The 26,887-nt window shown below is 42.3% G+C and overlaps 1 protein-coding gene across 13 annotated transcripts in view; it reads right to left on the minus strand.

The window, feature by feature from the left end:
• The window catches only part of AKAP13 (A-kinase anchoring protein 13), a 330,778-nt gene that overhangs the window by 225,904 nt on the left and 77,987 nt on the right, over nucleotides 1-26,887 (minus strand). For all 13 annotated transcript variants that reach the window (XM_073304193.1, XM_073304191.1, XM_073304188.1 and 10 more), the window contains one exon: nucleotides 12,353-12,395. In XM_073304193.1, the coding sequence (XP_073160294.1) occupies nucleotides 12,353-12,395 (43 nt within the window). The remainder of the gene's footprint in view (nucleotides 1-12,352; nucleotides 12,396-26,887) is intronic.

Below are 26,887 nucleotides of genomic sequence, written 5' to 3' on the forward strand. Positions count from 1 at the left end.
GGTGAGGGGGTGGGGAAGCTGAAGCCCAAGGGCTTCAGCCCCAGGCAGGGGGCCTGTAACCTGAGCCCCGTCACCCAGGGCTGAAGCCCTCGAGCTTTGGCTTCAGCCCTAGGTGGTGGGGCGTGGGGTTCAAGCCTAAGCCAGCCCTGGCAACCCCATTAAAATGGGGTCGCGACCCACAGTTTGAGAATGGCTGCAACAGTGCCAATCAGACCATCCTGGGGTCCACAGGAATCCTGAAACCTATTGTGATGGAATTATGGTATCTTGCAAGCCAACTTTAACTTGCTCAGCGTTCCTTGTCCCTGCCCCTCTCTCCAAGCCTTAGGTCAAGATCTTCAAAGGTATTTAGACTCTTCACCTCCATTGATTTCAATGGAAGTTAGGAGCCCAAATACCTTTCAAGATCTGAGCCTTTTTGGCTACACTGTTAAGGTATTCAACCATATAATTTGATTAGTACCTGCCTGAGTGATCAACACCACTTTCAACCAAAAGCGACAAAATGGGCCCTTTTATTAAAACATGCGAATGGGAAAATAGCAGGCCGTGTTAATGCATCAGCTGCCTGAGAAATGGAAAGTCAGCCCTGGCACTATGGAGTTAAAAGGAGAGATTCAGAATTCCTGGAGGCTAAGTACATATGACCATACTGTTTGTTAGACTGTTTCCTATCAATGGTATAATTTCTAAAGCAGAGCAGCTGTATCTAAACTCATAGGTTTTCAGCCTTTCCCCCATTTAAAGGCACATGGCAGCAGAAGGGCTCTCCTCACTCTACTCCGATCCGCTCTCCAGCATCACACGCCAAAAGATGCAACTCAGACCGCTGTGTGATTTGAAGCGTCAATTTCCCTACCAGCTGCAAAACAGCCTCTCCCACTTACAAATATTTCACCACAGCACTTAGAGCTACAGTAATAATCAAGCCAATTTTTAAAGTGACGTACTTTTTTGCAACTAGGAATATAATACACTGTATCTATATTTTACTAAGGACCTGTATTTTTCCTCTTGCCCTAGACAACTAGTTCTTTTACTCCTTAACAAACAATCTTTTGCAACAAGTAGCACTGACTCAAAAGCAGAACCTCAGCATTAAAATCTTTGTCCTGTAACGCAGCTGCCACTGGGTGGCAGTACATAGCACTGATCTCAACAAAGACTTACTATATTTTATTTTCCATTTATAAATAAAAACATATTGGTTTATTTAGACAGCTATATGTCACATAGCATCTTTCCTGCAAACTGTGTCTCAAAACACTTTACACAGCCACATAAGAAATAGCAGCAGAATGCAGGGGAGAGAAAGAGGTGACAAGCAAAGGAGAGCAGATATGTTTTTCTGATGAGATTTGAAAGCTTACAGTGATTTGAAAACGTACACTGGCATTCAGGTCTTTTTTAAAGGGGAACTGAAAAAACATTTTCAAAAGCTATTTAAGAACCCAAATGAGCTGCAGAATACATAGATTTAATTTTACATAAATAGTAATAGCTCACTCTGATATGGTGTTTTTCATCAGTACACCCCCAAGCACGTCACAATCTTTTAAAACACATTTATCCTCACAACAGTTCTGAGCATAAGGGAAGTGATGATATCCTCATTTACAGATGGGGAACTGAGGTACAGCAAGGTTAAGTGTCTTTGCCCATGATCACCCAGGAAGTCAGTAGTGGAGCAGAGAACTCCATATCCTACGCTAGTGCCCTAACCACCAGATTGTCCTTCCCCCCACATACTTCACCAAAAAGAACAGTTGAAGTCTCTGTTAAGTCCTGGGATCTGTGTTCTTCCTGTGACCGCTGGTCACATTATCACCCAATGTGGGGTAAGGGATGCAACTCTTTCCACTGTTCCTGCTGCTAGCGAGCTCCCCAGCCACTGTGGGAGATAGCATATATCTGCCAGGCCCTGAGTTCTCTATCTTAACAAATTAGTTACTGTGCATTGCATAGTAGCTACTTTTCCAATGAAGAAGTTCATGAAGCTTTTTAGTACTCAGGGTTTAAAATAACCAACTTCACAATAAAGATGTTACAGCTCAGAACAATATGGTGCCTTCAGCAGGGGGCAGAGGGGCCTCCGGGAAGGGACAAATTATTTCAATATCACGTAGGCTATAATACTTCAAGATAATGGTGACTTAAGGGCAGAATCTCAGACAATAAATGCCTTGGGTTTGTTTGTTTAAGCCAGTCCATTTATGTTATTTCACCATAAGATTTACATACACAGACAAGCCCCATTTATACCCACCTAGCAGAAAAGATGCAATATAGGGTGGGAGAAGTAGGAGGGGCTGGTTCAAACTAAATTAAGTAAACTGTGTGTCAGTGTTTGGAATGTGTGAGAAACAGGGGAGGAAGGCTGAGAAGGGATTTACCAGCTGCAACTCACCCCATGACCAGTCTGGAAGGAGTACGGTCTTTAAGCAGGAAAGCTCTCAACTGATGGTCATTTCATTTCATGAGGCTGCTCTAGATAAGACTGCTTTAAATATGTGAATTAACATTATATTAAATACATGATCGATGCGTGAAGGTGTTTACATTGATATTCAGCAAGGCTCATGGGTTAATGCAGCTCCTAGTGTGAGAGTTATCAAAGTGGCTCTTAAATTGTGGTTTCAGAGTAACAGCCGTGTTAGTCTGTATTCGCAAAAAGAAAAGGAGTACTTGTGGCACCTTAGAGACTAACCAATTTATTTAAGCATAAGCTTTCGTGAGCTGTACTCCTTTTCTTTTTTCTTAAATTGTGGGGACCTGTGAGGTCTGACCTAAGAGGCAACAACAAATTGCAAGTCCAGGATTTAAGCGGCAGCATCTTTGTTTTCAGGAACACAGCACCGTGCTTCATCAGCAGTGGTGGACTCTACAGTTCAACAGAATAGGAGACATACTATCCTTCTATGACGTGGACAAGAATTTGGGGAGTTGGGAATGGAAGGATCACAGATCAAAGGCCAGGATAGGTATCAAACATCATCATTTGGTGCATAGTTTAATAAGGACAATTTTGCAGGAAAGTAGTATATGCAAGGATACCTTACATTTCCATCTCGGAGACAAAAAATAAAGATACAAAGGGAAAGCTGCACATTATATTTGGCAGCTCTAAAGAACAATGCGTTACTCTGAAAGGTCAGAACTTACCCGAGCATGATGCTTTCTATAAGACTTTCTAAAAAGTCTCCTTAGACCCTTTAAATAACTCTGACTAATGTGTTCTTTGCTCCTCATTTAAAAGTCCTTCTCATGTTGTGGAAGTCAAAGGTTTTGGGGGTGGAGGAACAGAAAATCACCTTGTCATTAAGAGAAAATTCTAGTGCCCAACTAATACATGACAGGAGAGATTATCAGAGTCTCCTGCCTTTATAACTACAAAACCAAATCAAGAGCAAAGCTTCTTTTCGTCTTGCCTGAGGATCCCAAGAGAAAGTCACACAAGGTTACGATGTTGCTCATAATAATGTTCATGGACTACTCCCATGTTAAAAGACGACCAAGATACATTCTGCTTCCTGCCTGTCATTATCAGATACCCACAAATCCCAAGTGACCTGTATCACCCTGGCTCTCTCCAAGAAAGCAGTTTTACTGCCTTTAGGTAACTGATTAAAACGTATCTGTCCATCCAATGGCTTCAGAAACAAACTTCATTGACAGGTAGCATCACACACAACAGAGGCATTTCACTTGGGCCTCATCCCTCTGGTAAATATTTTAAAAGATCACTAATTATAGTACACAATGCTGGACAAGTTGCACACTTTGAGACTCGGTTTTAGACATGGTAATTATTCTGCTGTCAAACGCTGACCACTTTGACTCCTCTTTGTGTTTTCGCTCACCACAATATCTTTATTTCAATTTGGATTTTAATCAGCCATTGTCCACCTACCCAGCAGGAAGTAATTACTTTCTAACCAATTTCAAAAAGCTCAAATTCTCAATCTACACTGGCAACTTTTGTACCTTGCCATCTCTCATAACTACTGTTACTGTTTAAATGCGGACAATGTGCTTGGAACTGTACTAGACACACAGATGAAGACAGTTGCTGCTCTGGGCAAATTACAATCTAAACAGGAGACATGAAGAAGGTAGGACACATTGGGGAACCTAGAAGAGTTTGCCTGGTTTTATTAATGCCTCTCTCTTCCCTTTGTACGCAATGTTGTGGTGGTGAAGGCACTAGTGGGTTTGTGGGCCCTAATCAACAGTCTCAGAATAAACAATTGAAAAAGTTTTAAGCTGATCTCTTTCCTGTGGGGTAGAACGTATAAACATGGGTCGAGCAGCATGAATTAAGCTTAGGCCGTCTGCTAGGGAAGCAAATGTTGCTCTCAACATGTGAAGGAAAGATAGGAAGAGGCCAATATGGTTCCATGAGGAGCTCTTTAATTACATGAATATCAAAAAGAACTCCTACCAAAAAATGGAAACATGACCAGATGGCTAAGGCAGAGTGCAAAAGAATACCACAAGCATGTAGGTTCAAAATCAGAAAGGCTAAGGCACTAAATGAGTTACACCTTGCAAGGGACATAAAAGGTAGTAAGAGATTCTTTAAATTCATTAGGGGCAAGGAGAATGTAGGTCCTCTACTTAGCGGGGAAGGAGAGCTAGTACCTGACAACATCTAGAAGGCTCAGGTGTTTAATGCCTATTTTGCGTCAGTCTTCACTAAAAAGGTCAATGCTGTCCAGATACTCAACACAATTAATATTAACAACAAAGAGGAAGGAGCACAAGCCAAAATAAGGAAAGAACAGGTTAAAGAATATTTAGATAAGCTGGATGTTTTCAAGTCGGCAGAACCTGATCAAATTCATCCTATGGTTCTTAGAAAACTAGCTGAAATAATCTCGGAATCATTAGCAATTATTTTTGAGAACTCACGGTGGAACGGGTGAGGTCCCAGAGGACTGGAGAAAGCTAAACATAGTACTTATCTTTAAAAAGCGGGAATTACAGACCAGTCAGCTTAAGTCTGATACCTGGAAAGATACTGGAAAAAATTATTAAACTATCAGTTTGTAAGCATCCAGAGGATAATGGGATTACAAGGAACAGCCAGCATGGATTAGTCAAAAACAAATCATGTCCAACCAACCTAATTTCCTTCTTTGACAGCGTTACTAGCCTGGGGATGGGAGGAGGCAATAGATGTAACATATCTTGGTTTTAGTAAGGCTTTGACATAGTCCCACATGACATTCTCATAAACAAACTAAGACAATGTGGTATAGATGAAATTATACACTACAAGGTGGGTGCACAACCGGTTGGAAGACCATACTCAAAGAGTAGTTATCAATGGTTCCCTGTCAAACAGAGAGTGTATCTAGTGGGATCCCACAGGAATAAGTCCTGGGTCCTGTACTATGCAATCTTTTCATTAGTAACTTGGATAATGTAGTGGAGAGTAAGCTTATAAAATATGCATATGATGGGGAGGGGGAGGGGTTTGCAAGCACTTTAGAGGACAGGATTAGAATTCAAAATGACAAATTGAATAACTGGTCTGAATTCATCAAGATTAAATTCAATACGAACAAGTACTTCACTTAGGAAGGAAAAATCAAATGCACAACTAGAAAATGGGGAATACTTGGCTAAGTTTTAGTACTGCAGAAAAGGATCTGGGGGTTACAGTGGATCACAAATACAAAATGAATCAACAATGTGAAGCAGTTGCAGAAAAGGCTAATATTCTGGAGTGTATTAACAGGAGTTTTGTATGTAAGGCATGAGAGGAAATTATCCTGCTCTACTCAGCACTGGTAAGGCCTCAGCCGGAGTACTGTGTACAGTTCTGTGTGCCACTCTTTAGGAAAGATATGGACAAATAAGAGAAAGTTCTGAGGAAAGCAACAAAAATTACAGAAGGTTTAGAAAACCTGATTTCTAAGGAAAGGTTAAAAAATGGTGCCTGTTTAGTCTTGAGAAAAGAAGACTGAGGGGGGACCTGATAACTGTCTTCAAATATGTTGAGAGGTTTTTTTCTTGTTTTTTTTTTTTAATTAAAGCGGATGGTAATCAATTATTCTCCCTATCCACTGGAGGTAGGGCAATAAGTAATGATATTAATCTGCAGCCAGGGAGATTTAGGTTAGATATTAAGAAAAACTTTCTAACTATAAGGGTAGTTAAGCACTGGAATGGACTTCGAAGGAAGGTTGTAGAATCCCCCTCATTGGATGTTCTTAAGAACAGGTTGGACAATCACCTGTCAGGGACGGTCTAGGGTTACTTGGTCCTGCCACAGCACAGGGAGCTGGACTTTATGGCTTCTCAAGGCCCCTCCAGGCCTATATTTTTATGAGTCTATGAAATAGCCCCAGCCTCCCCCCATTCAACCAACTCTGAGCCACAAGGGGCATGATCAAGCTCTCACTGAAGTCATCGGAAAACTTTCCTTTTTCATATATGCAATACACAGATGAACAATTATACAACTAAAGACTTTCATCAACTTTCTATAAACAAGCATGATCTAACACCAAAATTTGATTTATCAAATACTATGTGTTATAGAATGTGTCAATTTTACTATACTTCTGTGATTGGAGACTAGCAGAGAGATAAATGTTATAAAAACACTATAGATAGGTATCACTAAGGCTAAAATTGGGAAGTACCCAGTTCACTTTTTAAGCAAGACTATTAGACATCATATGTAACTAAAGACTTGATCTTGATCATTTACCCCCGCACACTCTATATTTATTGAAGGTATGTTGGTAATAAGAACATAACTTGTGATCCTTGATCCTTTAGTTAAGTCTACAGTAAAGCATCCAACAGAACTCTCAATTATGGTACAAACCATAAAAAAGCAAAATACTGCCTATATAACACTTGTTCATATTTCCTTTCTAGTTATTTAAATTAGTAGCAATTCCATTCAGCCCAAAGAATTGACTAAAACTGAATTTCACTTATAGACAATGGTGCTTCTTTTAACTAAATCAGAAATCAAAGATCACTTCAAAAAAGTCTAAGTGCTAAGAAAACTGAGGGCTTGTCTTCACTACAGGGGTAAGTCAACCTAAGTTACGCTACTCCAGCTACGTGAATAATGTAGCTGGAGCTGACTTAGCTTAGGTCGACTTACCCCAGTATCTTCACGGCACTGTGTCAATGGGAGATACTCTCCGGTCGACTTCCCTTACTCTTCTCAGAGAGCTGGAGTACCAGGGTTGACCAGAGATTGCTCTGCCATCAATTTAACAGGTCTTCACTAGACCCGTTAAATCAATCCCTGCTTCATCAAATGCAGCAGCATCAATCTCCCTGTAGTGGAGACCAGCCCTGAGAGACTAACCTTGCTCTACCAATGCATCTCAACCCTCACATGCAATAGAACTGGCAATTCCAGTTCAAAGTCCCCAGCTGCAATACTGTCAATAAGTACAGCACCTCCTGATATTCTAGGTCTAGTTGCAAGTTTTCTGAGTGAAAAAATATCTATGACATAGTTAAGATGAGAGATTTCACTGTAAGACCTTCAGAAAACTAAGTCTGATGTTGATCATATCCCTCCCTTCATAAATAAAATATGTTTGTCACCTCCCAACTCCACACCCACATTTACACTCACTAACGGAAGGGACAAAATAATTCTTTAAGTCTGACTTGAACATACAAAATCCATCACAGAGTCAGAGCTAAGATTGAAACTCCATTCTTAATCCACTTCACTGCTTAGGAGATCCCTAAAATGATGGAATGGTGTTGCAATATGAAATGACAACGGAGAAGAGTTAAAGGCCATTTCTAGATTTAATTCTGTGCCTTTGCTTTAACATAGAAGTTCCCCTATGATCAGGTGAGGTAGATGACTAGATAACTATGGAGGTCCATGGAGAACTGTCCAGTCACGTAGCTTTGGTTCCTCTTTCATATATCCTGCTTCTAAAAATGCACTAGAAGGCAAACAGGGCACACTGAATATTTTCCTAATGCCATTTTCCATGTAATTGCTGTAGAGGTCCCAAAAAGATTATGGAATTGTGAACAACATGAGAGGTGGTCCTTACAATTGCAAACTGGAGGGGAAGAGGTCCATTATAGCAGCATACACAGGAGGCTCTGGATACTGATCCCAGTCATGTGACATAACCTTTTGTAACCCTGACCCATGTCACGTGACCGTGGCCAACATATAAAGTGCATTCTCTGACTAGCACTACTGCACCCCACAGCTTGATTATAATGCATCAGATCATCTCTGTGTTAAAGTGTGGTCCATATCATAAAATTTTTTTGAAAGCTCCAGGTTAGTAGTGGTAATTCATCTGTTACAGGGATATAGATAATCCTTGTCAATGACATCCCAACTCAGAGTTACTTGTCATCAATAAGACTGCAGCTGATATAACAGAACCTCCCACATTAGGGAGGGGAAAAGTGGGTTTAAACTTATTTGCCTTAAATTCACACTATAATTTAAAATAGAATACCACCTTTTATAAAGTAACTAAGTGTTGACAGTTACACTGGGCTGATAGCTGCTTGACCTGCCACCTGATCAAATATTGGGATTAATTATATCACATTCTGCTGCTGTTTCCCCACGCTACACTGAGGAACACTTGACTGCCCTGCCTCTTCGGACACAAATTGCAAGGCCTTGTGACCGAATCAGTGAGTACACTGGGAGCCGAGCCAAATCAAGGAGCTAAGAAAGACCACATTAAAAAGTATTGTGATAAAGTGTAGGTAACTTACTCAGAGATTAAAGGAGATACAACTGTCACAGGGGAGCCAAATAAAACAAGGGCCAGTTGCTTTCAGCATGAAGCGTGAGCCCACGTTCACACAGATGCTGGAAGAATAGACTGACTTCATCACTACTTGCTGATTTTTTTTTTCCAGAGCGGTTGTATCACACCTGTAGTTTACAGTTCTTGGCTTTAATTCTCACTCACCAGAGAATGCCGAAATGGAACGCGGACATTTAATTCTAAAAATGGATTTGAGCTTCTCTCTTTTGGTCTTCAAATAAGCTCTCTGAAAGGTCTGTAACCATATCATCTCAGGCTGTGACCTCACCAACTGAGCAGAGACAGAATGGGTCAGCTCTTATGGAACTGGAGAATGAAAATCCAGGTGATTTAGGAAGTAATAGTGGTGGTTCAGTAGGTGGCTCTCCTTTCCTCCAAGTCAGCGAAATGAATCAATTACCCAGTATGGAGCTAAAGGATATTGTTTTATTGGAAATACCTTCTTTTCTATCATATACACAAACTAGGTCCTGAGCACATGTAACCTCTTAGGTTCCCACAACACTTTTCACAAGTATAAGAGCATTAACCTAGCTGTCTCAGTCAAGTATCAACTGCATTCTGCCTCTCTAATTAGACCTTGAAGTTCAACTGAAGATGTTATTTTTCACTTTCTCCCTCTAAAAGTGGCAGTACAGTGATGCTGGTGCATAGCAGCTGTCAAAAAAAGAGGCAGTTTGGTGTATGGAGAATGGATCCCTAAATATATTTTTACTTACACACTCTCCACCCTCCACCCCACTTCAGGATGGAAGTTGCTAGAGAAATAGCAACTGCTACTCATATTTAAAACTTTTTTTTTAAATTAAGAAAATAAACACATTCCAAAGACCTCCTAAAAACCACACCAAAACAAAAACTTTTCCTGGAAGCAATCACTGGTGTATGTGGCTCCCCCCAGATAATCACCACTTTCGTTTCCAATAATTTGCTTTGTAGATGGCATATTCCTTATTAACAAATGAATGACTTGTTTTGAACACAGTTCTTAGCTTTCTGAAATGCAGCCCCCAACCAAGCCTATGTATGGGATGTCTAATAAATGTCAATCTGAAAAAGAACACAAATTCCAAGAACTTCTGGTGCTCTTTGATAGTAATGCCCACTGCTGACTGGTCCTGAAAATTATTCTGTCTCCCCCTTTTGAACAAAAATAATCAGAAAGTGGTTGATCTGTTTTTGATATTAATCTTTTTTCTCTTCCTCTCACATGGAACAATCCACTCAACCGACAGATATCAGTTATCAATTAGTGGTAGGTGGAACATGAAACTGATCCAAAAAACTACGCAGTACATACATTGAAAGCAAACATATTAATTTTCCTGGATTGTCTGCATTTGCTGAAACTGGCTCTTGATTTCAGTAGAAGCAGATTAACTTTTATAGCTTTGGCGGTGGGGGGGAGGGTGTGCAAATCACCAGAGCAGTAACAGTCATGTCATGGCCATATTAGCATAAACAAAGAAAAACCATCCAGTATGCCAGTATCATCATCATTTTGTTCATCATTGTGCTAAACTAAACTTCCATTTAATCCTTCCCGCCCCCACACAAGGAAAAAGAGATCTTGTAAATATGTCCAATGCATGAATTTATTATCTATAAAATGCAAAACAATCAAAATGATAGGGGGGAAAATAAACTTAGCTTGAGTGCAACATTAGGACTGAGAAATCAAGCACGCAAGAACAGGAAATTCATAAAGTTACACACTCAAATTTAATTCATTCTGGTGTTTACATGAAATATACGTATATAACCTGCATTTTCTTGTAATCGCTATCTGGTGGTTCCGAACTTTAAAACGAGGTTTCTTCTAAATTGACGGGGCTATAGTCTGCCTGTGATTTACCAACTTTATGTTAAAATTTGTTACAAGATTACATAATACAGCTGTGGATTTCAATAAACCATTTTTACAGTCACTTTTCAGAGGAGAATCACAGTCTAGTGCTGCTATGAGAAACAGAAGATGGCAGTCCCGGGGTAAAAAATTAAGCTATGGACAGAACAACAGTGCAGAATTAAAAATGACATGAGATTAAAGGCCAGTATAGTCCACTGTGTCAAACACCCAGTGCTTCACAAAAAACTCCCCACCACCCTTGCCCACTTAGTTCTTACTTCTACCTGCTAAGGCTGTCTACACAAGCACTTTTCTTCCACAAGAACAAGTGGAGCTCTATCAATGGTAGCAATGTTGAGACTATAAATGTAGGCTGACCACTAGACTTTTACCCACCATCTTGGCAAACTCTGCTCAGATCAAGCATAGACAAAATAGAAGCTAAAACCTTACTGACAGTCAGTGGCCTGCCGACACTCGAACGCCCAACATTGCTACCAATAGAAGATATCGGTGGAGCTATACCCAGAAGTAGCAAGTGACAGATTTTCCAAAACAGCCTAACATAGATAAGATGGTTGAAGTTCCATTGACTTCAATAGGAACAGGATCAGACCTTGTGTCATCAGAAGACTCTTTCCCATACCATTATTTTATCAGGAGAGAAGGATAAGGTCATTAAAAAGCCGACAATCTACAAATTAACAGTTAAGGAATCTGTGTTTCGAAACAACAGGTTGGAGTCTATTTAAGGGGTTTCCAGATTGGAAAAGGTGGAGAGAGGTCTAAAATGTGCATTGCTAATTGTTCAGTGCACATGGCAAAGGTCCCTAGGACAGAACTGCTTGAAGAGAAGTAGCTTACCTAGAGTAGGACACTGGTTACTTGTTTTTAAAACTGGCACCATACATTTACGTTCCCTTCCAAACAGGGAATACATTTTGAGCAATACAAGGATTCCACAAGCAAACCACTAACAGGATGCACATCTGTGGTGCTATATACAGTAAAACACTTAAGCCTCCTGCCACTGATTCCAAAACATATTTGAACAATTTATATACATGTGTGTCTAGCTCTTGTTTGGCAGTTCCTATCATGCTGCAACAGGGCTTCTATTCAAAAGAAAAAGCTATCCTGTTCTTTATTATCGTGGTCATCCATGTCACCAGCTTCTAGAGAGACTGATATAAAACATACTGTACGATAGAAATCTTAGAGAGTTCTCCTGCCATTTCCTGATGATGACCCAGCTCCATTTCTGTCCCGTCTAAGGTCTGACAAAAAATGATACCCTAGGGTGAACATTAAGGTTTCTTGTTTCACACACAAACTGCAACTTGCAAGACCTCTCAATACTCCCTGAGTTCCAACAGCACTGACGTCCACCCAGAAATGTTCTCCAAAAAGGAAGGGGGCATTTCTATGCTTTTAAACTTATGCATGGTGCAGAACAGTGTCCTACATTACAGCATTCCACAAGTGGGAACCTTAAACTTTCTACTTAAAAGGTATTATCCGGGTTAGCTAAAAAGCTTCCTTTTTTTATTGTGGTATTAGACCTTTAATTTGATTTATTTGGGGAGCAAAGAATAAAACAAGGTAACCAAGATCCCTGGGAAAGAGCAAAATTGCATCAAATAGGTACAATTTGTGACACAAAAAAAGAAAGAACAAGTAGTTTAAATGTTGGTCTACTCACATATAATGGAGCTTGTTGTGGATTAAGTTTCATGACCCGAACACTGAAATGGAAGAGAAAAGACGTGTTAAAAACATTCAGTCCTCTCTAAAATTAACTTTTTTTTTTTTTTTTTTGGGTAAACTACAGAATCCTAAATAAATAATATACAAATCCACACAAGTCCACAGCTTGAGAAAAATTTCTCTCTAACTGTAATTTCACACTACTTTACCTTATGGGGGGTCCAGCTGATCTAAATAATACAACAACCAAATTCTTCCATCCTTGCTCATACTGGGCAGCATTGAGTAAGGGTGGTAGAATATTGCCCAAAGGGAACAGCTAGACCCTCCAACCTCTCCTGAACGAGGGGTGGCATGAAACTGCACCAACCTAACAGCAGAGCAGTGGTCACTGTTCCCTCTAAGCTGCGTGGGTGTGCGTGCGCACACAGATCCTAAACCCCATGCACACAAACCCTAAACCTCGCGCGCACGGCAAAACACTGCATCTCACCATCACCACCAAAGTCCCGGGGCTGGTGTGACGGCGCTTCCTAGGGCAGCTCCTGGCGGCTCACCCGCCCGCCGGCAGGAGCCAGCCGTGCAGGCGGCTCCTAGGCACAGAGGCGGAGGGGGTCTCCATGTGCTGCACCAGCTCCCTCCTGCCCAATCAGAGCTGTGGGGGTGGGGCTTGCAAGCACTAGCAGTGGGCAGAAAGCCCTCTCTCCCCCCACCCCTCCGCCCGACCCTAAGAGCCAGAGGGACCTGCAAGCCCCACTCCACGGCTCCAGCAGCTCCCATTGGCGCGTTTCCCGGCCAGTGGGAGCCACGCAGCTCACGCTTCTGGCGGGCACAGCACATGTAGAGTCTGGAGACACACACCCCCCGCGCCGCTCTGACCCTAGGAGCCGGAGACCTCCCAGCAGGGCTGGTGAGTGCAGCCAGGGAAGGGGGCAGGGCGTGATGGAGTGAGTGTCTGGGAGGTCTGTGGTGGGGGGCTGGGCTGTGAGGGTGTGGAGGGCGCTGGTCAGTGGATCATTTGGACATGCTGATGTCTATTAAGAGTTAGATGGAGGACTGAGATCTGGACAGAGTTTATATTGAATGTGCAAATGAAAAAGATCGCAGGGAAAAACAGCAAGGTTAGTTTAGTAGTCTTTGACATTTCGACCAATAAGGAAATTAAAATGCATTTGTAATTACATATCTTATTCTTGGCTGATAATCATTTATTGATATTTTTTAGGAAAATTTTAAATTTGAAACACAAACTCTTGTTTTTCTTTTTTTACTCATGGTGTCTCTTATCTGAAAACCCATATAAATTGACACAAATTGCAAATTAAAACTTTTTAAATGTATAAGCATTTTACTCGCTTGGACACATTTGCCTCATGGGGCACAAATTTGAACTCTGCTTCAAAAATTTGCACAGAAGAAATCTTTTGCGCACATGGCCTGTCAAAAATTAGAGGGAACACTGGCAGTCGTCCCATTTTGCTCTGAGGGAAGGGGAGGTTACTTCACCCATTTCAGGCAGAAGTTTACTCCTTCCCTCTGCACCCAACCAGCTGCTTTGGCCAGAGTGCAGGGAAGGCAGTGCCAGGACTCCTCCCAGTCAGGGGCAGAGGAGCCAGCAGCTATCTCCCGGGTTGATAATAGTTAGCGGAGAAGGAACTTACTCTCCTTTACCTTCATGTCAGTTCACCTCTCTTCATTCCCAAAACACATCCTAAAAGCCACTTGTTTCCGAATGTGTTCTTTAGTGTGATGACTGCTGTAACCCTTCCACGCATCTGACACCCCACTGATATTTGCCCCCTTTTATTGCTTTTGTTGGGTCCTTTATAACAGTGGTTCCTAAACTAGGGGCGCCACTTGTTCAGGGAAAGCCCCTGACGGGACGGGACGGTTTGTTTACCTGCTGCGTCCGCAGGTTCAGCCGATCGCGGCTCCCGCTGGCTGTGGTTTGCCGTTCCAGCCCAATGGGGGCTGCGGGAAGGGCAGCCAGCACGTCCCTCGGCCCACACCACTTCCTGCAGCCCCCGTTGGCCTGGAATGGAGAACTGCGGCCAGGGGGAGCCATGATCGGCTGAACCTGCGGACGCAGCAGGTAAACAAACCGGCCTGGGCCACCAGGGGCTTTCCCAGAACAAGCGGCGCCCCTAGTTTGGGAACCACTGCTTTACAGGGTGTTTTTTTTAATCTCCATGAATGTGCTGAGTTCTCTGTAATGGTGCAGAATGCCCTGAAGGTCTCTGCATGTTGCATGTTAATAATTATTATAATTCCACTATACTTTGCCAATGATTCCCCCCGCTTTTAGCACAAAACTGTTTTATTTATTGTAGCTGTTCTCCCTCAAGTCACAATTACAGTACTGATGGCTTGTTCCAGAAAGAAGTGGTGAAATCCATTAGTCTGGCAAATGTATCTTCCAAAGGAATCTGGTCCCTGTGCTTGCTAGAGTGGTGTCTTTCAGGAAACATTCCAAGAAAACGCAGTACACTGGAAAATCATTCTTTATGAAATTCAGGAATGTTCTTCAGAGAAAGCAGCATACAGTGCCCAAGCATTTCTTCAGTGATAGCCTAGTCAGGAAACATCAGTCCTTGTCCCCATCATTTCCTATTCCAGTCTGGGAATCCTTAGTGGGTAAACCACACATAGATGAAAATTTTTTTGAAAAATTCAGCCGCGGTTAGAGGTAGGTGCCGTTTTAATTCTGTGCTGTGACAATGCACGCTGCTTTCTAGAGCCTTTAAACTAAGGATCTGTTAATTCTAATATGTAACAAAAGAAAATTTGGATATTTAAATGCTTTTGGGTCAATTTGGCACTCCTGAAATATAAGGGATTGCCCTTATATTGCCAGGAGATTAAAGTCTCTTGTGTACCCAAAGGGCAGGTGCAACACGCGCATTGGCAATGCAACCCCTCCTTTCATAGATCCTTTGAAGACATGCCTCAGACTTGACTCAGAAGAGCCAATTACTTGAGAGGCAAGAAGGAAATCGAGGCTCTACACCCACACAATCCTTGGCTTCTATGCTTACACTGCCAACAAAAGTATCAATTAGTGAAAACTGTGTTGACAGCTCGAGCTTCTATCCTCTAGTACTTGTCCTGAGACCCACCAACTCATTTCCCATAGGCCAACAAAGAGCCAAGAGATAGTAATGACTTTCCTCACTACTAACATGGACCATAGTACCCATAGTCCATTTCAGTACCCAAACACTTTCACCTTCCAAATCGCCCCTTCCTATCGTGGTTGTGTCCCGTAGATTTCCCCATAAAGAACTGCATTTTCTTAAACATAACTTCCATTTCCTTTTCTTCTACAGATGTGCTTTTTATTTTCACAACATCAGAAGACAAGCTAGGAGAATTGTATTATAGGTATGTGGGGGGAGGTGGGGAGAGAAGCTTCTCTATGTAAAGCCAATGGCAAAAAGTGTGCAAGCTTTTCTTTTAACTTCCCAAATGTTCACTTTGCTTAAAAAGGACTATGAGAAGTTAGTAGCTGATTCTAGTATGTCTCTATTCAAATGTTTCCAGGAGTCAGGCACCAGAATCCTAACTGCACATTGTGAGAATGTACACCTTAGTCCGGGAGAGCCTGAATTCAGGTACAGGATATTTAAAGGAGTTTTTGATTCTCTCTCTCTTTTTTTTTTTTTTTTTTTTTTTTTTTTTAATAAAGCACCATACAACATAGAAACAGAAATCAAATGTGGCCTTAGAGATAAGGATAGATTTTTTACTTCACCCTCCTGGTGAAGTCATAAATCCCTTGCAATTTGGTTTTGTGATTTGTTGCATCATCAAATCCTTCCAAGGAAGCTGAAGGCTTTGCACCTATTCATCATCCTAGGATCTTAGGTATTACTATGACTGTCAGTACATCTAAACTCCCAGGACCAACCTAGAAGGGAAGGATAACATTGCAGCTCAAGTTTTGGGAATGGAAGTCAGGAAAACTTGATTCTGTTCCCAGCTCCACCATGGATATTCTATATGACCTGGGGAAAAGATCTCTGGGTTAAATTTTGGGCCCATTGAAGTCAGTGGGAGTTTTGACATTGGTTTCAGTGGGGCCTGGATTTCACCCTTTAGTTTTAGTTGCCAAGCTGTAATAGATAATACTCATCCTACTTGGGGGCTATGAGCTAAACTTATTCATAACCACAACATGCTTTGAGATCCAGAGATGGAGGAGAGCAAAGCTTTAGTCTTATAATAGGACCTTTCAATTGTGCTCATTTCCTTCAGTAGTGGTGGGAGCAAATCTCTAAGTACTTAAGGCCCCCGGTAAGCAGGATGAAAATGCCACCTGCACCTAACACACATACTTTGAATATCTACCCCCTCCCTGGGGTTTGCCTTCATTGTTAACTTAAACAGCAAACCAAAACAAACCTCAGCCTAAACTTTCTCCTGATCTTAGCAATTCCTACACTCTTTCCCCTGAAGGACACCCTCTAATTCCTTTTGCCTTATAGTCAAACCTTTTTGTACACGTTGGTAGGACTAATTATTTAGACATGCCTGGTCTGGTTACAAGGAGGAATCAGCAAAATCACTTTGTATGTCTGTGCAGGGTCCTAGTACCTGACACCTTGTTATATACACTCTTATTCCTTAACAGCTTCTAAATCTGGTCATAACATCATGTCTAGTTTCAATCACAACATTCTCTTCTCGGAGTCACAATAAAAGTTTTACAAAATAGCTGTGTTTGAAAGACTTGTTTTGCCTTTTTCTCGCCTTTCAGCTTGTAAGACAGTGTATTACTTGTGAAAATGGGGGGCCAGTAACATTGGCTTGAGGGTGGCATGCTTTTGCGAGGTGCCGAGCAAGCTTCCTGCACACAGCTCGGCCAATGAACCTCACTCCTGACCTATACCAGCCCCTGTTGTACCCGCTTCAATCACACATCTCTCTCTCTGCCAATTTTCCTCAGTCTGAGCTACAAGAGCTCCAGATATTCTGGAGCTGGGCCTCTTGAACAGACACGAGAGTGTTGTCCAACTGGGTGCCTCTTCTGGTCTGTCATGAAAACTAGGTTGAGACCGAACAGTTTTTCATTTTGATACAGACCATTGTTTCAACCTACCTTCCCCATGAAGTGCCAACTAATCATTCAGATTTTCACGAGAGAGGCCCATTTCTTTTGGGCTTCTCCCGTGTTCTGGAATTAAACCCTGAAATCTCTGGCTTGACAATTTAATGACATTTGCATAATGACATGATGATGCAAACATTATGACATCAAGCCGCCACACTTCTGTCTCAAATCAGGGTGTTTAAAGGGAGCAAAAACTTTGTCTAAACCTAGATTCTTCTTAAATATTCAGTTCCTTCACTGCCATGGAAATATTCTGCACCATACAGGAAAACATCTTTTTCTTTATTATAAACTAGAATGGCTAATTTGTATTTTTATAGTATTTAATCAGCTGAATTCACAAACAACCACATTTTACACTCCGAGACTACAGATAAAACCTGCATAATCATCTCATTGTATAGCATCTATCCTACCAAAGAAGCTGAAAATGTTTTATATACTGGCAGAGAATACTTCACCTGCCCCTGAAATTCCACCACACAGCTGCTATTCTACCCCAGCAACATTATATCACAGGGTTATTGCATACGAAAGTATTCAAGGGATGTCATATGAGGAATTTAAAAAGTGACCAGATTTTGGATCTGAGCAAAACCACACACCTAGCACTCTTACTCTTTAGGGCTTTGTCTGAAGATCTAATTTATTCTTTATTAATTTTTCAAGAGCTATTTAGTTTCTCAGAAAGAACTCTGCTGAGAGGAAGGTATCCTAATCAGTACTTTCCCACTCCTCCTCCCATTTTAAAACAGGATTTCTTTTTCATGCTGGAAACTCCCAGTCAAGTGTGTCAGGCTCCAAGGTATTTGAAGTCACCCTGCTTATATCATTGTTTGACTTCTGTGGTTTGAAGGTGGATACAGTCACATGTTTCAGAATCCAAAAAGGTACATAAGCATGCACACTCTGAATGAGATCAAGTATCAGAGGGGTAGCCGTGTTAGTCTGTATCCACAAAAACAACGAGGAGTCCGGTGGCACCTTAAAGGCTAACAAATTTATTTGGGCATAAGCTTTCGTGGGTAAAAAACCCACTTCTTCAGATGCATGGAGTGAAAATTACAGATGCAGGCATTATTACACACATTATTATACACAGTAATAATACTGCAACACAGGTTCTACTCTAGCAGATGTTTTAGTTGATTTGCAGCAGGTGTGTGTGTTTGTGCCTGGGAGAGGGTGCTAGAGAGGTACTGACAGAAGTACCAGGCATCTGAGAAAAACCTCTTCTTCTGCTCATACATGTTCCATAGACGCCTTTACCTCCCCAAAAATAGGAATTTCAAAATGAAGGGTCTTTCAAACGGAAGCAGTGTTTTTTTCACACAGCCCCTGAGAACCATGCTTCAATCACAGAATCCCTCTCTCTAAGCCACCACTGGCCTGTGGTCTGCAGCGCCTTATGATACGCTACGGTTCAATTCCTGGGTCCCCACTTAGGTAGGCGGCACTTGGAGTGTTAAGAAGGGAGCCCACTCAGCCTGTGCAGGAAAGAGGCAAAGTCAACGAGTGCCAGACAGTACTCAATAACAATCTCTCCAGACAATTAAATGACATCGACTGGCTTCTAGGAACGATCCCAGCTACAATACAAGGAAAACTTGGGGTGGGGGAGCCCCCACGAAGAGCGAAGCAGAAGTGTGAAGGTCTCTCCAACAGTGAAATATTGCTCTCTCAGATTTTCACAAAATAGTATACGTATGTTTAGTGTTTGTGCTACAGTCCTTTATAACCTGAAGGCTGCCTTATCATTATTGTGTGTCGCCAATAAAAGCTAAAGGCAACACATTTCTTGAATTCCTGGGATTTTGCACTGCCTGCAAGCATTCTGCAGCAACTCAGTCAACCCCGACAAGGAATGCAGATGACTTTAGAAGACAAGCATGCTTTACAGAGCCCTGTGAGCACAGGGTGGACTGCCCAGCTCTGATCAGTTACAAATAGGTTACTCTTCAAAACGAAAATTAGTGTCTTGTGATACTCATGGATGGGCATGTTGGATCAGTGACAGCCTTGCCAAGCTAGCATTTTTAGCCACTAGTCCTGCTTATCCAGGAGTCCGTCCTGAAAGCTTAGCTTAACTGATGGCAGTTTAACTGAGATTACCACATGGAACTTTTAACAGGATGGAGCACTTCCACATTGCAATGCAAAAGGAACGGCAACCATACACAGGAAGCTATGTAGCACTGATTCTGATACACATGAGAATCCTTTAGTCCAGAAGTTATATGCAGGCAGAGCAGCATGGGAGGAGGAAACTAGTGAGGAGGCAAATTGGGGGCTCAGTAGATAGCTTTGCATATACTATACAATAGAGTTTCTGCAGCGCAAGCAACGGAGGGAAGGGTCTGCTTTGGCAGCACGTCTTTTGGTATTGCACTTGCCCTGCACTCAGCACCTCGTGTCATTAAACGAACGGGACATGATCTGATACTAAGTAGGCGCAGTGCCTTTCCCCCTAAAATATCCCACTTCTACTTTCATCATTTATAGAAATGGTGGACACTCTGGCGTATGCTGGGCTCCCATAACTACTGTTATTTTTACCACCATGTTATCTAACTCTGTTCAGAACAGGTCCCTGTGATGACAGTGCTGCACACTGTCAGATCAGGGCTCCTACATAGCCGCAGTGGGAAATTTGGAAGGGAAAAAGGTTAGTGGAGACAAGGTCATAGAGACAAAGACAGTTGTTGTAGACACTTCATCATCAGGGACGGTTCACTGGAGAGGAGGTTGTGAAATTGATTATTGTGATACCAATTAATTGCAATGCAGGTGGAGATGACATTGCAATTTGGTCTGCAGCCTCAATCGAGTTCCTGGAGGACAAGCAACCCCCAACTAAAAGGACAGCACTGATCCATCTGGTTCCCCTAGTGGCAATCCCAGCAGAAACTGGGTGGGCAAAGAAGAACAACATCCCTGCAGAACCAGTTTGAAGCATGTTACATGGGAGTGCGAGGAAAGAGGCTTGCCACTGTCCCTACTATAGCTGTTTCAGAGAGAGGAAAGATGCAATTGTCAAGAGTTGGCATTCTGCATCTTCCACTAGTGCTAACTATGCTTTTTAAAAGAAAATAAGATACGGTCTGTGCTTTGAACTTCCTCCTAAGGCCCATTCCGCCACCCCAAAGCAAACTAATAAAAGAGAGAAAGTTATTTTACACTTTCAACAAACACATGCAAGCCATTTTAGCTCCAAGCAATCATTCTCTCTCTCTCTAACACCCATGCACATTCTCAAGGAAGATATTAAAATAGGCATTGCTATTTACAGAAAACCAATTTTAAGCAGCAGAATATGTATGTATAAAAAAAAACCTTCCTCTTGACATGACTACAGTGAACAGACAGAGAAATTTCCTGTATTGTCTGGTATTACATAGAGAGCAGTGTTGCAGATGACAAAGATCTAGGCAAAATGCTACACCAGAATGGTACCCAATTAGTAGTGTGTTTGGGGCTCTGTGATCTAAGTAACAAAGTGGAGCTGAATCCTTTATCTCTACCTCTGGTAAAGAAACACAGACAGGGCTTCACTACTCAGGCCTGGTCTACCCCTAAAAAATCCATGCCCCTAAGCACCTTAGCTATGCTGACCTACCACCCAGTTTAGACACAGCTAGGTCGATGTAAGAATGCTTCCATCAATCTAGCTAGAATTAGAGAATTAACAAAATTAAGGAAGGTGAAGCTAGATTTCTTCACAAAACTAGTCGCTCAGAGAAAAAGAGCGGGCTAGTCACTTGCGGGAACCATCTTGCTGCTACAGGTGAGATCAAGGAAGTGGGAGAGAGTCATGGTCACGCCGCCCTTCACACTTTTGCACGAAAAGGCAAAGTGTACATGTGCAGCCCCAGACACTGCTATTAAAAAAAAAAATCCAATCTCATGCTCATGTGGCACATGTGCTCTGCCAGTAGGATCCACACCAACACCGACTCAAAGAACAATTGTTACACGCACTCAGTTCAAAAGGATGTTTACTGAGCCAAAAATAAGGCTATAGCAATAGCCACAGCTTATAGCAGGCTTGGAAGTGTCTGATTCCCTTCCCTAGGGCAGCTTGTTGATGAAAAGGGAATAAATAATGGAAACAGCTGGAGTTCACAATGGTCTCTTTAAAAAGTCTCCACAGCTGTGGTTGTAAACAGACAGAGCCGAGCCAGTCCATGCTACCTTTTGCAATGGGAACATGAGCCCTGCCTCACTCTGGTCCTGGCCATGATGAAAAGCTCAAGCCCTGTTGCAACGAGAGTGTGGCATCTGCCTTCAGGCACATCCCATGGTGGCCGTACAATCACCCAGCTGTGATCCAAGCACACCCCATGTTGCAACAAGGCTGTGACAATCCTATCCTCACCCTTCTCCTATCTCCACCTGTTACAGTGGGCCACTCTCTGATACCCTGGCTCCCAATGAGTAGCACCTTGCTCCACGAGTAGTTTCACTGACTTCGGAGCAAGTAAGTGTATCAGAAACTGAACCAGTGTCAATAACATTCAAGCTTCCTTCCCCCAGACTCAATGCAAGCACCACTCCTGATGCTCTCCCAGAAGCAATGTGAATGCATCGTATTGCTCCAGAGAGTATTTCCTTGCTTCACCCCCACATTACCGTAGGGTAGTGTGAGCGCAACCCAGCATACTGTGAGCCAAGTGCCACTTCCCCTCCGTTGCATTGTGAGCACACGTGCCCATCACTGAGAACATGGCACCTGACGCCCCACCCATGATGCAATGGAATCAAAATGGTCTTCAATGCCCTCATCACAATGCAGGTGTAATAGACTGCTCTAGTACATGTGATTAGGTCTCACTAAGGGCTAGCTCACTGAGAGCAGGAGACTTACTGACACCTCATAAATGCACTTCTTTACCTCAAAGAGGTGGGGGTTTGGGCTTGAAAAGGAAGGTCCTGGGTTAAGTCCCTATACAGGGTAAATATTTAAAGTGCCCAACTCTCAATTTCAAATATGACTTGGGTGCTTTGAATAAGCATGGTACCCCACAATGCCATTTTTAAACAGTCACTTTTCAGAGTATGACCACTCAAACTCAGAACAACTTCTGTGGGCCTCTATGAGACGTAATATTCCTGAATATATGTATATGAGACAGAGAGAAAGAGAGAATATGAAGGAATGTGTGTTTGTAAAGTTTCGCTACAAACTTGGCCAAGTCATTTATGCCAATAGGAATAAACCAAATGCTCAGATTAAATAAAAAGAAGTTGAGATCCCAAAAAGTTTGAAGAATATTTCAAGCATCAGGAACAGAATACATAACTGCATCTTACGTAACCCTCTGACAATGGGCATAGTTCAAATATCTGCAGCCAAAACATTTAGTTAACATCAGGTTGTATATTTCTCCATCAGCACTCGACATTTACTAGGCTACCTACTGTGCATGTGTTATTAAAATCTTACATGGGGAAATCACAGCAGAATTTGAATTCCACTATTTGCCTTTTAAACGCAAAATGGATTTTAGCCTTTTCGGATGAACTAATTCTGGAGCGCAAACATTTGCGAATGAACATTTTCATTATATTGTTTATAACAAGTGCTGTGAGTAACCTTTGTAGTTACTTGTCATCCATCTGAGACCTGTCTCTGTACATTTCCTCAGATTGCTCTTTGCAAATCTGTTGTTGGCATTGTAAAACTAGATAAAAAGATTTTATACAGACTAGAAGAATTGCTGCGTGTTGGTGGAAGTCTGCCAGTTACTCTTCACTTGGGATTTGGGGTGTATGGACAGTGAATATAGTGTTTTAAATGTTTGTGTTGTGAGAGGGGACTCGTTAATGAAAGCTCTGTTGAATATGCACCCTGCCACCCCCCCAAACACACACATTATCCTGCCCCTCTAATCACATTTTAAATTACTAAGTTGAACAGACACACCACAAAGCTGATGATGCCTACATCATGCACTAATTAAAAGGGGACCCATTTTAAAGTGAGCGATCTTAAAATTAGAACCCCTTGTAAATTATGTTTGGTTCACAGACACATTTGCACCCTCTGCTCCACTCCACACCACTCATGTGTGCAGAATATTGAGCCTTACAAGGCTCCTGGCATTGTGTTCTGGGCACATTCATGAGAGGAGTAGGATATGTGCTGTGTGGGATCACAGCTTTGGCCCATTTTCTGTGCACATGCTCATATACTGAGATTAAAATATGCCATTTCCATTAACACTGTCTAGGTACTTCTATGCTCCCCTGTCTCAGCAAACAAGGAGCAAGAGTCCTTCCTGTAACTTCATTCACTAGAATATTCATGGAAAATGAACCTAAGACATGAATGCCCCTGAAGCAAATTCAATTGTTTTTTTTTTATTTGAACAAATATTCATGAACACAGTTGCAGCATTCTAATGTTCAAACAATTTCTTTCTAATAACTGAACCATCTGAAATTCATGTTTGGTTTGTCACACATTTTGTAGCAATTCAGAACACTCAGCTTGCGATTTTTCTGGAGTTCTATTTTGTCTCTCCCCTTAAAATAACACAGTATAATCCCCTGCCTTTGCAAATTTGAAAATAGGGCATGAAGTAACAATTCCAGGTTGAAGCACTTAAAAAAGGAACAGTGGTTTCAAACAATGAAAAGATCAGCAGGGGTCAGAAAAAACAAGATTTGAAACCACAGTTTTCTCATAACAGAAAAAAATGTCCTTCTGCCCCCTTAAACATTAAAAATGGAATTAATATGGTGCCTCTGTTATTGAAATCTGCCCAGGATTCTCTTATGTGCTATTATACATTTAGTTTCACTGGGGAGGCGGTGAAGGTCAACTAAATGCATCATTAATGTCGGCTGGGCAAGGGACTTCTTTGTCTCGCTGTAGCACTGAAAGGTCCCAATGAGACTTAGGGCTGTTGTGCTAAGCAAATATGATGGGGCTTACTCCCATCACCTGTCAGGCAAGGGGTTAAGAGCAAATGAGTGCGCCTGTAGTTGATGGATTGATTGCTCCTCCCTCTCTGGTGAGGAGCCAAAGTAAGCATCATTAGGTACCTTCCCTTTATAGGAACCAGAGGAAACTCACTAGGGAGGAGACTGCAGAGGATACAGTATTCTCCTCAGAAGAGAAACCCACAGCAGGGGTGGAAAGAAGCCAGGCAGAAGGATTCCCAAGGAGCAGGGTAGGCTCCTGGTGGGGGAGGGCACTGATGTAGGGCCAGTTAAAAGGACTTCAGTGGAGCCTAAGAAAGGTGCAAGAGTGATTAGTTCTGTAGAGAACCAAGGAGCTGGGAGGATCTATGGAGAAGCCAGCAGCTGGAGAACCAAAGGGAAGGTGTATTAATCACAGGCTATGAGGAAGCAGCACAAGGGGGCTCAGAGGTAGGACATGGCCCAGGGAAACAGAAGCACACTTGAAGAAGTGGACCTATCTGCTTAATATAGGCTCCCAGGGCGAGAGCCCAGAGTAGAGGGTGGGGGCCTGAGTTCCCCTACCAGCCCTGGACAAAGAGGCATGCACGCCCCACAGAAGAAATACTGAGCCCAGGTTGGGGCTGAAGATAAGACAGGCTGAGGAATCGCCCAGGGGGAGGGGGAGTTCTTTTGTGTTAGGATGTTTTCTCAACTTTCAGTTGGACCTTTCTGTTACTGTGGATGGGGACTGAGCTTTATGTAACTTGGCTGGAGGGCTGAGCCAGAGAAGACGCAGGGAGAAGCAGATGGCCTGCAAGAGGTGCTGGAGACAAGGACCCCTTACAGCATCGCACCCTGACACAAGGGGGAGTTACGGGTGGTAAGTATACTAATGTACAGAACTGCACAAACACATAAGAAAATATGTTCCCTACCCTGAAGAAGTTACAGACCAGGAAGGGTGAGGGAGAGCGATAAAACCATCAAGTGCAGGTATATTTATAACATTGTGTTTTTGTAACAAATTCACATCATCATCAATGTCCACATACCCCTCAATCTAACATTATATCAGTTGACTGGATTCTTGTACATGTCCCAGAAAAAGTGGGCCCAACGGAGAGATCCGAAGGAGAGGCTAGTGATGTAAGGGATCAGTTCATGTATAAGGGGTAGCGTGGACAAACAGCTAGCTATCCTGTTCCAGATGGGGCCTGTTGACTTGGATAAATGGCTCTTAGGCACCCACAACAGCAAGTACCATTCTGACTATATCTAACCTTCTCTTTCAAAAGAGCAAGTGTAAATTAAATGCCTGCCTCACTAGCGTCATCTGGATCCTTCTTGGTGGCCACGAATGTACAACTGAGAAGCTCTGGAGACATAAAGCGGCATGTAAGGATGAAGAACCATGCTTCTTTCAGACACCTGTACTGTATGGTAGGCCATTAAAGAAATGTCTTAGGGTTCTTCATAGGTGAAAACAATGGCTACAGGATTTTTAGAAACAGGAAAATGACAGTGCTTGGCTCCAGCAGCTTATAACAGCCATGTGAAATTGGGAGGAATGCGGGTATTTGAACATATACTCAGAACCACCCGCTCCAAGGGCTTGCGAACACTATGCGCTAAATGAGGGGATACTTCAGGTGTATCCAGTGTCAAACTTTGCTGGCTCATAAAAAGAAAAAGTTGGATATAAACACTTGGAAGTTCGGCATAGATTTTCTATTTACTTTTTTTGGTTAACACTATTCAGTATTTGTTAAGCTCTAAACAGTATACTCAGTGATATACAAGACAGTTGCTGGTATAAGATGCTCATGATCTAAAGGGACAAAGATCAGGCACACAAGAGAATCCAGAGGGAGGTTTTGTAGGCCTCCTGGAAAGAGTTTTAGAACATGGGTACGAATGGAGAGAGGACAGGAGAGAGTTCAAGATGTAAGGGGCAACACATGAATGCCTCACGAAGGCACAAAGCTGGCAATGGAAGAAGGAATTGAAGGGTTATTTCAATACGATGCAACGTTGGGAGATTTACAAATAACTGGTCTGGAAAATGGGAAACAGATATGGGCGACCACGGGAATTGGCTGGCAGCCTTACCAGGGTTGGGCCTTACGTTGCTTCACAAGATTATACAAACAACATTTCAAAGGGTAGTATAACCTACGAATTCTTTCTCCTCAATTAGAATTGCTCTACCTGTGCAGACTACCTGACACATGTGAAGTCACAGACAGAGAGATTTTGGATAACACGCTTAAAACACCCAAGTAAAGTATTCCACAGTAAAATGCCCACAGCAATTCTCAGATCAGCCGCCTTAGGCAAATAGCCTATAACCCTCCAAGAAAAGTTTAAACAAATTCAGGGATTAAAAGAACACAAATCTGGGGCTCCTTGGATCTGACAAATATCCACTGAAGCCAATGGGAGTCCTTCTATTGACTTGAATGAGCACTGGATTAGATCCTCTCTAAATTCTTAAATGTAGCTAAAAAATGTATT

The sequence above is a fragment of the Lepidochelys kempii genome, chromosome 10 (genome assembly GCF_965140265.1).
Source record: "Lepidochelys kempii isolate rLepKem1 chromosome 10, rLepKem1.hap2, whole genome shotgun sequence".
NCBI lineage: Eukaryota > Metazoa > Chordata > Testudines > Cheloniidae > Lepidochelys > Lepidochelys kempii.